General features: G+C 47.2%; 1 protein-coding gene across 4 annotated transcripts in view; it reads right to left on the minus strand.

The window, feature by feature from the left end:
• TENM4 (teneurin transmembrane protein 4) overlaps positions 1–12,663 on the minus strand; it is a 1,150,563-nt gene that overhangs the window by 22,320 nt on the left and 1,115,580 nt on the right. For all 4 annotated transcript variants that reach the window (XM_033948175.1, XM_033948174.1, XM_033948172.1 and 1 more), the window contains 2 exons: positions 7,909–8,144; positions 2,309–2,605 (listed from right to left, as the gene is read on the minus strand). In XM_033948175.1, coding sequence (XP_033804066.1) covers positions 2,309–2,605; positions 7,909–8,144 — 533 coding nt within the window. The remainder of the gene's footprint in view (positions 1–2,308; positions 2,606–7,908; positions 8,145–12,663) is intronic.

Below are 12,663 nucleotides of genomic sequence, written 5' to 3' on the forward strand. Positions count from 1 at the left end.
TTTGCTCACATGTTTAAAGACAATAGACTGTTTTCAGTCCAATTCTTTATATGTGAGGTTGCAAACCATTGGACCCCTGAGGAAGGCGTGTTCGCCGAAACACGGATCGTGTAGGGTACGGGTGGATTTTTATCACTGTATTTTTTTATCATTGTACTTTTAAAATTGAATTTTCATGGTTTTATGTGTCAGTGTTTAATAAATTATCTCCAGAACATCTGTATCCACAGTTTTTGCTCTTATTTTAATATCCATATTTATTTTAATTTATATACCGCAAACAACTATGCAGCTTCCATATCACATACATAAAATCTTGTTTCCCTGCGATTTCCACATATAACGTAGACATGTCTGGACAACATCTTAAACATCCCCCCAATATATAATATCATTATCTGCCCCCGACAGTCGGTGTCACCATATTTTGGGCATCTTTAGGAAAAACATCTTGTTCTCAAGTGACTTTTCCACCGTGCTCCACAACAATGGCAATTCATTTTGAAGACGTCATTACTGTAGAGCACGGTGGAAAAGCGGGGAGAGTGTGGCGCAGTGGTTAAAGCTATAGCCTCAGCACCCTGGGGTTGTGGGTTCAAACCCACGCTGCTCCTGGTGACCCAGGGCAAAGTCACTTAGTCCCCCCATTGCTCCAGGTACATTAGATAGATTGTGAGCCCACCGGGACAGCCAGGGAAAATTGCTTGAATACCTGAATAAAGTCATGTAAACCGTTCTAAGCTCCCCTGGGAGAACGGTATAGAAAATTGAGTAAATAAATAGTGTGAAAGATTTCAGCCTCTGATAACCAGAGCTGGTATTGTGACATCATAATGCCTCATTCCACCAATAACAGCCAACCTCATCAGTGATGTCACAAGGCTTCATTTCCTATATTTGGCTCACTTCTACTACATTTTGATTTCTAGAGTGGTGCAGTGGTTAAAATTACAGCCTCAGCACCCTGAGATTGTGGGTTGCTCCTTGTGACCCTGGGCAAGTCACTTAATCCCCCCATTGCCCCAGGTACATTAGCTAGATTCTGAGCCCACCAGGACAGACAAGGGAAAATGCTTCAGTATCTGAATAAGTTGATATAAACCATTCTGAGCTCCCCTGGGAGAATGGTATAGAAAACTGAGTAAATAAATAGTGTGAAAAGTTTCAGCCTCTGATAAGCAGAGCTTAGATTGTGATGTCATAGTGTCTTATTCCACCAATGCCTAAGAGCCAACCTCATCAGTGATGTCACAATGGCTTGATTGTCCTTTACTTGGCTCACTTTTACTACATTGTGATTTCTAGAGTGGCACAGTCGTTAAAGCTACAGCCTCAGCCCCCTGAGGTTGTGGGTTCAAACCCACACTGCTCCTTGTGACCCTGGGCAAGTCACTTAATCCCCCCATTGCCCCGGGAACATTAGATAGATTGTGAGCCCACAGGACAGACATGGGAAAATGCTTAAGTACCTGAATAAATTCATGTAAACCGTTCTGAGCTCCCCTGGGAAAACAGTATAGAAAATTGAATAAATAAATATTTGCCCTGACGAAGCCCGATATTTGAGCGAAAACAATAGCTAAAATTAGATAGGGTTATTAAATTGGCAACGTGGCAGCAACAAGTTTCTTCACAATAGGCAGGGTTTTGGCAATTAATTTGCCTTGTGACACTGAATAAACCTGAATTTTTTTGATGATACTTACCCCCTCTTCTACAAAACCGCGCTAGCGTTTTTTAGCGCAGAGAGCCGCACTGAATGACCCGAGCTTCTCCCCAACGCTCACTGAGTTCCTATGAGCGTCTGGAGCAGTGCGGGCATTTAGCGCGGCTCCCCGCCCCAGAAACTGCTAGCGCGGTTTCGTAGAAGAGGGGGTTAGGTGGATAAGTGTGGCGAGCGTTCACATGCTTTAAACACTCATACCTTCTTAAGAAAAAAAAGAAATATATACAGGGCAAGCTCAACCTATGGACCAGATGAAGCCCTGGTCTAACAAAAGAGGGAGAAGGGGAGATACTGGATCATAGTTATGGGGGAGGGGAGGAGAGAGATACCAGATTGAAGGGGTGGGGAAGCATCAATACAAAAGTCGGCTCAGGGTGCCACAGTCCCTTGAACTGGCCCTGAATATATGATTGAAACGAGGATCTCAATTCTTATGCTAGTTTTAATTAAAACCATTCACTAAAAATTAAGAAAGTAAGTGGGCGACCCGCCTACTTAACTGTTCAGAGATCCACTTAGGAAAGACAATAAGAACAGAAGATGTTAATTGGAACAGAAAGAGTTCATTATCATCCAACATGCCTTCTCAAGGTAGGTGTAGCTCCATGCTTTCCCATCAGCAAAAGTTCTGGATATTATCCTGCCAGCCTGATCATACTCCATTCTCTCCGACATGGTTCCTCGTTGGATGCCCGCAACATGTCCCCCGGAGGAATAGGTCACATTGACGCCATTCAACCTGCTGCTAGGAGACCAGAGGCTGGGTCTTCCGGCCTGGTCATACAGAATCCGCAGAGTGAACTTCCGGTGGTCATCGTAGATCTTTTCTGTTCTGGTGACGCGGTCAAAATCAAGGGATAGCAAGTTTCGGTTGTGGACCTGAAGAGGCAAGTTAAAGCAGAGGTTGAATCATGTCCATATCTGATAATCAATGGCAATTCATGTTCCTTAAACGCATCCGATGTTGTCAATCTGCCTCCATGAAACAATCACTATTTTTTGTAATCAAACGTGTAATGTGGACTCCTTTTAGATTAATCAAAATTTACTCTGAATATTCTCCTCTGTGTTGGTCTTGTGGACAAGAAAAAGGAAGCTAGATCATATGTTATTCTGTTGTCCTATGGTTCATAACTTCTGGCAACAGGTGTGGAATCACATTCAAACGCTATCTAATATAATAAAACGCTAGGCCGCGCATGCGCACTCCCACCTGCGTGCGCCCGTTTTCTGTGAGCTGTAGGGCACCGCAGGTAGGAGTGCGCATGCGCGTGAAGCTCTCTCTCTCCCTCCCCCCCCCCGAGGTGGATGTCGGTCACAGCGGCTGTCGGCGGCCCGAGGCGGATGTTGGCCGCGGCGGCTACTGGACGCCCGAAGCTCTCTCTCTCCCTCCCCCTCGAGGCGGATGTCAACTGCGATGGCCCGAGTCGGATGTCGACCATGGCGGCTGCTGGCCGTGGCGGCTGTCGGTGGCTGCTGGCCGTAGGCCGTGACGGCCAAACCCAGACAGCATTTTAAAATAAGTTTTTAAACAATGGCTTTTCAACCCCCCACCACCACCACCACCACTGCCGATGCCACAATACCTTTTAAAACCCTCCTCCCCAGCTTTGTGCTTAAGGCCTGGCTTCTTCAGGCAGCAGCAGCGTTTAAAATTCGATGCTGTTGCCGGCTTCACGCCTTCCTCTCTGGTGGGTCCTGCTTACTTCATGTTTTCATGAAGTAGACAGGACCCGCCAGAGAGGAAGACCTGAAGCCGGCAACAGCAATTAATTATAAATGCTGCTGCTGCTGCTGCCTGATGAAGTTGAAGGAGGAAAGGGAGCAGAAGGGGAGAGAATGGTAGGGCAAGGAGGAAGGTATGGGGGGGAGGGAGGAAAATACTGCACAGGGAAGTGGGGTGGGAGGGAAATGCTGCAGCACATGGAAATGGAGGGGCAGAAAAGGGGTTGATGGACAGGGGAAGAGGTGCTGATGGACAGGGGGGCAGAAAAATGAAGACAGGCTTACTGCTGGACAGGGGGAGCAGGAAGGAAGTGATGATGGACAGGGGGAGGTAAAACAAAGGGAGAAGGGCTTCTGCTGGATAAGGTGAGCAGTGATGGGGTGGTGGAGGACACAGGGGAGGTAAAAGGAAGGGAGAATGGACAGGGGGAGCAGGCAATGGGTGGTAGTGGACAGCCAAGGAAAAAAAAAAAAGACAGACAGAAATACAGAAAGCGGCTAAGGCGAGAGAAAAAAAAATAAAGACAGACATACACACAAATTCTAGCACCCGTTAATGTAACGGGCTATAAGACTAGTTACATATAAATGTTCCCTTAACCTATGCTGCCTTGATCTTTAACCTCTTTGCTTCTGTTGATATCACTAATATTCATAAAAGACTGGCCCCTATACTTACTGCTGTAGCAATCCAAAGCATTCTGGAAAAATGCATCCTTGTCGTCTTTCCAATTTTGGTGGAATTCAGTGTGTTTAGTTGGGAAATATGAGGCGGTCATAATGGAGAAGAGAGGTCAAGGGGCCAAATTTAGATCATTACGGGCGCCCCTACAAGAGTTTGCAGATAATAGTTGAGTTATAGTTAAAGGATGGAGAAGTATGCATGTAGATATGGATGGATGTTGGTTTTTCACCCTCTGCAAACGGGATGGGTGGGGGTGGGGGAGGGAGTTTCATTTCAAGGATTTCATCTTTTAATATCCTAAGCTTTGTGTTAATAGTTTTATGAGCCATTTGTTTAATATGTTTCTCCTGCTTTATTTTATGTTACTACATAAAATTTCAATAAAATTTTGGAACTGAAAAATATAAGTTGAATCATAAAGACAAAGAGGAGATGCATAGATATAGATGGGTAGTATTCAATAAATGCCAGTATTCTAGTTATTTATTTGCGTGAAGACTAAGAATGTTATAATGCCCCCTGTATCGCTCCATGGTGCGATCTCATCTGGAGTATTGCATTCAATTCTGGTCTCTTTATCTCAAGAAAGATATAGTGGCGCTAGAAAAGGTTCAAAGAAGAGCGACCAAGATGGCAAAGGGGATGGAACGCCTCTCGTATGAGGAAAGGCTAAAAAGGTTAGGGCTTCTCAGCTTGGAAAAGAGACGGCTGAGAGAACGGGTACAAGTGGATCGATTTTTCGCTCCGTCAAAAATTACAAAGACTAGGGGACACTCGATGAAGTTACAGGGAAATACTTTTAAAACCAATAGGAGGAATCATTTTTTCACTCAGAGAATAGTTAAGCTCCGGAACGCATTGCCAGAGGATGTGGTAAGAACAGATAGGTAGCTGGTTTTAAGAAAGGTTTGGGCAAGTTCCTGGAGGAAAAGTCCATAGTGTGTTATTGAGAAAGACATGGGGGAAGCCACTGCTTGCCCTGTATTGGTAGCATGGAATATTGCTACACCTTGGGTTTTGGCCAGGTATCAGTGACCTGGATTGGCCACTGTGAGAACGGGCTACTGGGCTTGATGAACTATTGGTCTGACCCAGTAAGGCTATTCTTATGTTCCTAAGACATATGCGTGTAAATGACCATTTTCTGGTTAAGTGGTATTTGTTAACATTATTGGCTGGACAATGACACCAAGTACATGGTACATATGTGTGATATGAGGCATCTAGGCATGCCTATGGATGCGCAAGGCTGGCGTAGGCATGGCTTACGCCAGAAGTAGCATAGGCGCAAGTCGGATGTAGAAATGCTGGCGTACATTTAAGGCGTACATTTAAGGCATCTATCCTAAAATTAGGCACGATTCTGGACATGGCACCTACCGATGATTGACGCGTGGTTGGCACCTAACCGCCGCTTCCAGAAACAAACCCCAAGTGTATATCTCCCTAATTTAGGCATGTACAATGACAACAAGTACATGGTACATATGTGCGATATAATAATGCTCTATAAAGGAAAGTAGACTCCAAAGAGGCACTTTTTTGGGTTCCTACATATAGGTGTTTCTTTAAAGAGCTACCCTCAAACTACCTCTTTGTTGCAAATCTCATGGTTTAAGTTACTAGAATATTTGAATCAAAGTCCATTATTGTTAACAACATTCTGAGAAGGATGAATGAGGATGGTAGAAGGATCCAAGTAGCATAGAGGCAACAAGTTGTATAACATCAGAAATCTATCTGTCTATCTATTGGTCTATCTATATATCTACGGTCTATCTATTGGTCTATCTATCACTCTATCTATCTATCGGTCGGTCTATCTATCTATCTATCGGTCTATCTACCTATCTATTGGTCTATCTATATATCTACGGTCTATCTATTGGTCTATCTATCACTCTATCTATCTATCGGTCTATCTATATATCTATGGTCTATCTATTGGTCTATCTATCTATCGGTCTATCTATCTATCTATCTATCGGTCTATCTATCTATCTATTTATCGGTCTATCTATCTATCGGTCTATCTATCTATCTATCGGTCTATCTATCTATCTATCTATCGGTCTATCTATCTATCTGTCGGTCTGTCTATCTATCTATCGGTCTATCTATCTATCGGTCTATCTATCTATCTATTGGTCTATCTATCACTCTATCTATCTATCTATCGGTCTATCTACCTATCTATTGGTCTATCTATATATCTACGGTCTATCTATTGGTCTATCTATCACTCTATCTATCTATCTATCTATCGGTCTATCTATATATCTACGGTCTATCTATTGGTCTATCTATCACTCTATCTATCTATCTATCTATCGGTCTATCTATCTATCGGTCTATCTATCTATCGGTCTGTCTATCTATCGGTCTGTCTATCTATCTATCTATCGGTCTATCTATCTATCTATCTATCGGTCTATCTATCTATTGTCTATCTATTGGTCTATCTATCACTATCTATCTATTGGTCTATCTATCTATCGGTCTATATATCTTTTGGCTATCTATCACTCTATCTACCTATCTATCTGTCTATCAGTCTATCTATGTGTATATGTGTGTGTGTAAGTGTATGGAGATCTGGATGCATTTTTGTAACTGTAAATGCCCTCTCATCAAGATTCTCATCAAAATGAAATCAATTTCAATTGTATTTGATTGCCTATATAAAAATCAATTAGGCCAACTACTTATGGTCTGCTTTTGGTAGAGCTTTTTTTTTTTTTTTAAACCAAGAGCTTATGCTGCGGCCTTCTTTTCTTAAAATAAAGGGGACTTTTTTTTTTTAATGAAAAGAGAGACGCAGCATAAATTCTGTATGAGATGAGTAATGCTCCCCCCAGAACAGTGTCTACCTAACAACCTAATTATAAACGCAGCTATGTCGCTACAAGCTGAGCCGCAGTCGCTCAACCTGCAAAGCCCAGCTGTGTGCAGGATCAGACACCAGAGACAGGGTCTGTCCAATCACAGGGCACCAACTTGACAGCCATAAATTCTTTGCCTCATTGATTAGGATAACCCGATGCGCTGCCACTTTGTAGTTCTGGATTTTTGCTTTACTTCTAGACAAGAACTAGAAAAGGTGCATTGTCCATTTCTTTTTGGGTCAGTTCTAATTATTCCTTGGGCCATTTAAAGAGGTAGTGAGGAAGCCTTGAGAGTACACAAAAAGAGAATCCAACAAAAACTGCAGTAGGACAAGCAGCAAGCAAAAAAAACAATACAAAAACTGCAGGCAATGTACAAGATGCAGGCACAGTTTATTGCAACACCAATGGTATATAACCTTATTACCAACCAGAGGACCCGACACGGTCCGTGTTTCGGACAACACACCTTCCTTTAGTTTAGTGGGTCGTCATGTCACACTTTCTTTCTGGGTTTTTTTTCCCCATATCTTCACATCACACCAAAATATGTTCCTTTCCTTCTTTCACACTTTTCTCACATACCTGTAATTATTATATCACAGTATTTCACAAGCAATCTGCGCTTCACTAATATTGATCCTTCCTGCCTCCAGCCGGCTGGCCCTCCTTCTCACGAATGGCGGGCCTGCCCCTTCCTGATACATTGTGGAGGGGCCTTAGGCACCTAGGCCAACCAGAATCTTAGGCCCCATTCGCAGTGTATTCTGGGATGCACTGGGAGTGGTCTAGGAGTCTCATTGGCTAGATCCCTTAGGCCACCCTCCATGTAACTCTGAGCTATCAATCATAAGGTATGAGTTAGATCCAAATAAACAAATACTCACTCTCAATCTGCGTCCAAAAACAGTAACCTGCCCTCTGGTCTGTTCCTTTCGCTGTCTCCATTCGACCAAGTTGAGCCCGTTGTCAATGGGCAACGTAACGTTCCTTTTTCCCACCGTTGGGTTGACAGTGCCAGCCAGCAGATGCGGCTCAGTCTGCAGCACCACCTCCATTCCATTAGCCAACACGAGCCTGAGAGAGCCATCTGCCCCAACATAGTAGCTGTTTCGAACTTGGTCTACAGAAGGAAAAATCAAAATCCAGTGAGTGCAATGACTAACCGAGGAACATGGACATATTTCCCATGATGCCTTGGCGGCAAGACAAGGAAAGAGAAAGTAGGATCGGTGGTTGTACAGTATGCAGGTAGAAATCAGTTGTCTGAGTTAACTCAAGGAGCCTTATTTGCTGAGCTCTTCTACAATTCTTTAACGATAAAGAATCCCTACGCCATTACATCATAGCCCTCGGGAGTTTGAACCTTTGGTGCTCTCGAGTTCTAATCCCACGTTTGAAAGTCTTTTGACACACAAAACAGTCACCTACTAAGAGTGCGCTCTAATACCATTAACGTGCAGTATTTATCACAAGAATCGTTTCCTTCGTCATTCTATAAGAGGTTGTCTACAGATTAGCTCCAATTGAGCAACTAAATATGGGAAGCAGAAACTTGAGGTACAACTACCGTATTTTCGCGGATATAACGCGCGCGTTATACGCGATTTTACCTACCGCGCATACCCCTCGCGCGTTATATGAGACACATGGTCAGGTTTGGCCCATGTGCCTCAGGCCGCGCCCCCAGGTGGGACCTAAGGCTCCAGGGCCTATTCTGATTGGCCCACGCGCCTTAGGCCCCACCAGTAGGCGGAGCTTTAGGACGGATGGGCCAATCCGGCCTCATTCCTTCGTTGGCTGCCTGCCGGACAGGCGGGTTTGGCTCCCGTCTGTCCGGCCAACTTCCAAAGGTACGGGGAAGGGGGGTGGGGGGGTCGTGGGGGTCGGCCAGGGGGGTCGTGGGTCGGCTGGGGGACGGGCGGAGGTTCTTGGGGGGGGGCGGTCGTTGGGGGGGAGGGGGGTTTGCGTCGAGGGCAGGAGGGCCTGGGATCCCTCCTGCCCGTAATGTAGTGCGGGGTGGGGTTAGGGTTCGCCGTGGCCAGGAGGGTTTGGGCTCCCTTCTGGCCCAACTACACAAAGGTACGGGGAAGGCGGGTGGGGGTGTCGTGGGGGTCGGCCAGGGGGGTCGTGGGTCGGCTGGGGGACGGGCGGAGGTTCTTGGGGGGGGGCAGTCGTTGGGGGGAGGGGGTTTGCGTCGAGGGCAGGAGGGCCTGGGATCCCTCCTGCCCGTAATGTAGTGCGGGGTGGGGTTAGGGGGTCGCCGTGGCCAGGAGGGTTTGGGCTCCCTCCTGGCCCGATATTGTTGGGGAGTCGGCGGTCCTTCGGGGTGAGGGTGCGAGTGGTCCTGCCGGGGGGGGGATGTATCGGACGTCGGGGGGGGGGCATCAGGCTTTCAGGATGGGGACAGACCTTCAAGGGGGGACAGGACTTCAAGGGGGGACAGTGCACGGAAGTCAGGGGGGGTGAACGGAGAGTTGGGACAGCGCACGGAAAGTCAGGGCGGGCGAAAGGAGCGTCGGGCATCATGCGCGTTATATGCCTGAGCGCGGTATAGAAAAGTTTTGGTACATATCATCGTGATTTCTGCGCGCTATACCCCTGTGCGCGTTTTACACAGGTGCGCGTTATATCCGCGAAAATACGGTATATGATGGGAGGGATATTATTGAATGAGAGTACACAGGAAAGGGACTTGGGGGTAATGGTGGACATGACAATGAAGCCGATGGCACAGGGCGCGGCGGCCGCTAAGAGAGCGAATAGAATGCTTGGTATAATCAAGAAGGGTATTGCGACCAGAACGAAAAAAGTTATCCTGCCATTGTATCGGGCGATGGTGCGTCCTCATCTGGAATACTGTGTCCAATTTTGGTTGCCGTACCTTAAGAAGGATATGGCGTTACTTGAAAGGGTTCAGAGGAGAGCGACATGTCTGATAAAAGGTATGGAAAACCTTTCATACGCTGAGAGATTGGAGAAACTGGGTCTCTTTTCCCTGGAGAAGAGGAAACTTAGAGGGGATATGATAGAGACTTATAAGATCACTAGTGTTTAAGCCCGTTACATTAACGGGTGCTAGAATATATGGCTGTCTGTCTTTCTTTCTTTATGTCTCTCTCCCTGCTCCTGTTTCTTTCTTCCTTTCTTTCTGTCTTTCTCCCTCCTGTAATTTTTTTCTCTCTCTCCCTGGCACCCTTTGCCTGTCTGTCTTTATTTCTGTGTCTCTCTGGTCCCCTGTCTGTCTTTATTTCTGTCTGTCTCTCTCCCTAGCCTCCTTTGTCTGTCTGTATTTCTTTCTGTGTCTCCCCCCCCCCCACTTTCCTTTGCAGAAGCAGCAGTGCTATTTCCCTTCCCCTCCAGATCTCTGTGAAGTAGTAGCAGCATTTCCCCCACCCACCCCCCCATTCCCTTCTCTCCCCCCCCCCCACTTTCCTTTGCAGAAGCAGCAGCGGTATTTCTCTTTCCCTCCAGGTCCTTGCTGAAGCAGTAGCGGCATTTTCCCCCACCCCCCATTCCCTTCTCTCCCCCCCACTTTATTTTGCAGAAGCAGCTGTGATATTTCCCTTCCCCTCCAGATCTCTGAGAAGTAGTAGCAGCATTTTCCCCCACCCATCCCCCATTCCCTTCTCTCCCCTACCACCACTTTCCTTTGCAGAAGCAGCAGCGGTATTTCTCTTTCCCTCCAGGTCCTTGCTGAAGCAGTAGCGGCATTTTCCCCCACCCCCCATTCCCTTCTCTCTCCCCCCACTTTATTTTGCAGAAGCAGCTGTGATATTTCCCTTCCCCTCCAGATCTCTGAGAAGTAGTAGCAGCATTTTCCCCCACCCACCCCCCATTCCCTTCTCTCCCCTACCACCACTTTCCTTTGCAGAAGCAGCAGCGGTTTTCCCTTCCCCTCCAGGTCCCTGCTGAGTAGTAGAAACATTTTCCCCCACCCCCCATTCCCTTCTTACCTTGAGCTGCCCTGCTCCGTTCGGCCCCTCCCCCTTCCCTTCCCGTGTGCTGGCCTGCTGCGGCTGAAGGTTTTTTTCGGCGACTCCTCCTGTTAAAACTCCCCCCCCCTCCCGCAACCGCTCCTGTTCAAAGCGGCCAGCTGAGGTTCGCGGCCGCTGTAACGAACCTCGCAGGCCGCTCTCCAACTCGGTAGCATGTTCCCTCTGACGCGATTGCGTCAGAGGGAACGTGCTACCATGTGGAGAGCGGCCTGCGAGGTTCGTTACAGCGGCCGCGAACCTCAGCAGGCCGCTTTGAACAGGAGCGGTAGCGGCTGTTGCAGGAGGATTGGGGGGGGGGGGGAATTCGTGAGCGGCGGCAGGACCATGAGGCGGGATTGAGTTTTTCGGCTTCCCCTATCTGGGGAAACCGCCGTGCCGAACTGAGCTGCGCGTGGGGCCGTAGTAAGCGCGGGGCATGCTGCAGTCTTGGCGGCCACGGACATACGGATCACGGAAGCACGCCGATAAGACTGCGCATGCGCCGCCTACGGTTTTATTATATAGATGAGGAGCATAGAGAGAGTAGAGGGACAGATTCTTCAAACTTTCAAACAATAAAAGAACAAGAGGGCATTTGGAAAAGTTGAAAGGGGACAGATTCAAAACGAATGCTAGGAAGTTCTTCTTTATCCAACGTGTGGTGGATACCTGGAATGCACTTCCAGAGGATGTAATAAGGCAGAGTACGGTAACGGGGTTTAAGAAAGGATTGGACAATTTCTTGCTGGAGAAGGGGATAGAAGGGTAAAGATAGAGGATTACTACACAGGTCCAGGACTTGGGCTGCCGCAAGAGCAGACTGCTGGGCACGATGGACCTCAGAATACTGCCGAACACGTGCCTAGAAGTTACATGTGTCACATAAGTGCTAGAATTCTTTAACTTTAAAGTATGATTGCCTTAGAACATCATAAACACTGTTCCCTCTAAGATGAGTTTGAGTCCTCCAACTGTATTGCTACCAGTAGGGGGGTGATGCTTCAATATTATGTTTTTAATCGCTAGGGACAAGCATATTCCGTGGAGTCCTATAGAGCCTGCCTGACCCTCACTATTGATGTGATAGTGAAACAGCACCCTCCAGTGGCAGGACTGTAGGTGGAGGACTCCCACTGAGCTTGTCAAAGAATCATGTTAATGCGTGAGGGGGTCAAGGGTTTTGGGAACCTGAATAAAAGGCAGCCCGAAGAGACAAGCTGCTGGAGCTACCCTTGCTTGTCTGAGGCAGAAATCCCTTCTCCATTTCCAGCTGCAGTGAGAAGCTGAGTACGGGGTGGGTCTGAATTCAGAAAAAACTAAGGATAAAGCCAGACATCTGGTATCCCTAGCTCTGCTCCTCCCCACCCCCTCCGACATCAACTTCTTGTTCCAGGGAAGGGGAGCAGTCGAGCCAACAGCATGCTCATGGAGACTGCAACCCTGTAACTGCTTGATGTTGTTTCGTAGGGTTACCAGACATCTGGATTTTCCCGGATATGTCCTCCTTTTGAAGACATGTCCGGAGGTCCGGACGGCTTTTCAAAACCCGGCACTTTGTCCAGGTTATGAAAAGCCTCCCCAAATTGCGTCGGGCAGGGAGGAAGGCAACGCATGCGCGGACTTCCTCCCCGCCCGACAAGAGTAAGTGGCGGGTGGCGGGGCTAG

Source organism: Geotrypetes seraphini, chromosome 6 (assembly GCF_902459505.1).
Source record: "Geotrypetes seraphini chromosome 6, aGeoSer1.1, whole genome shotgun sequence".
In the NCBI taxonomy this organism is placed as follows: Eukaryota; Metazoa; Chordata; class Amphibia; order Gymnophiona; family Dermophiidae; genus Geotrypetes; species Geotrypetes seraphini.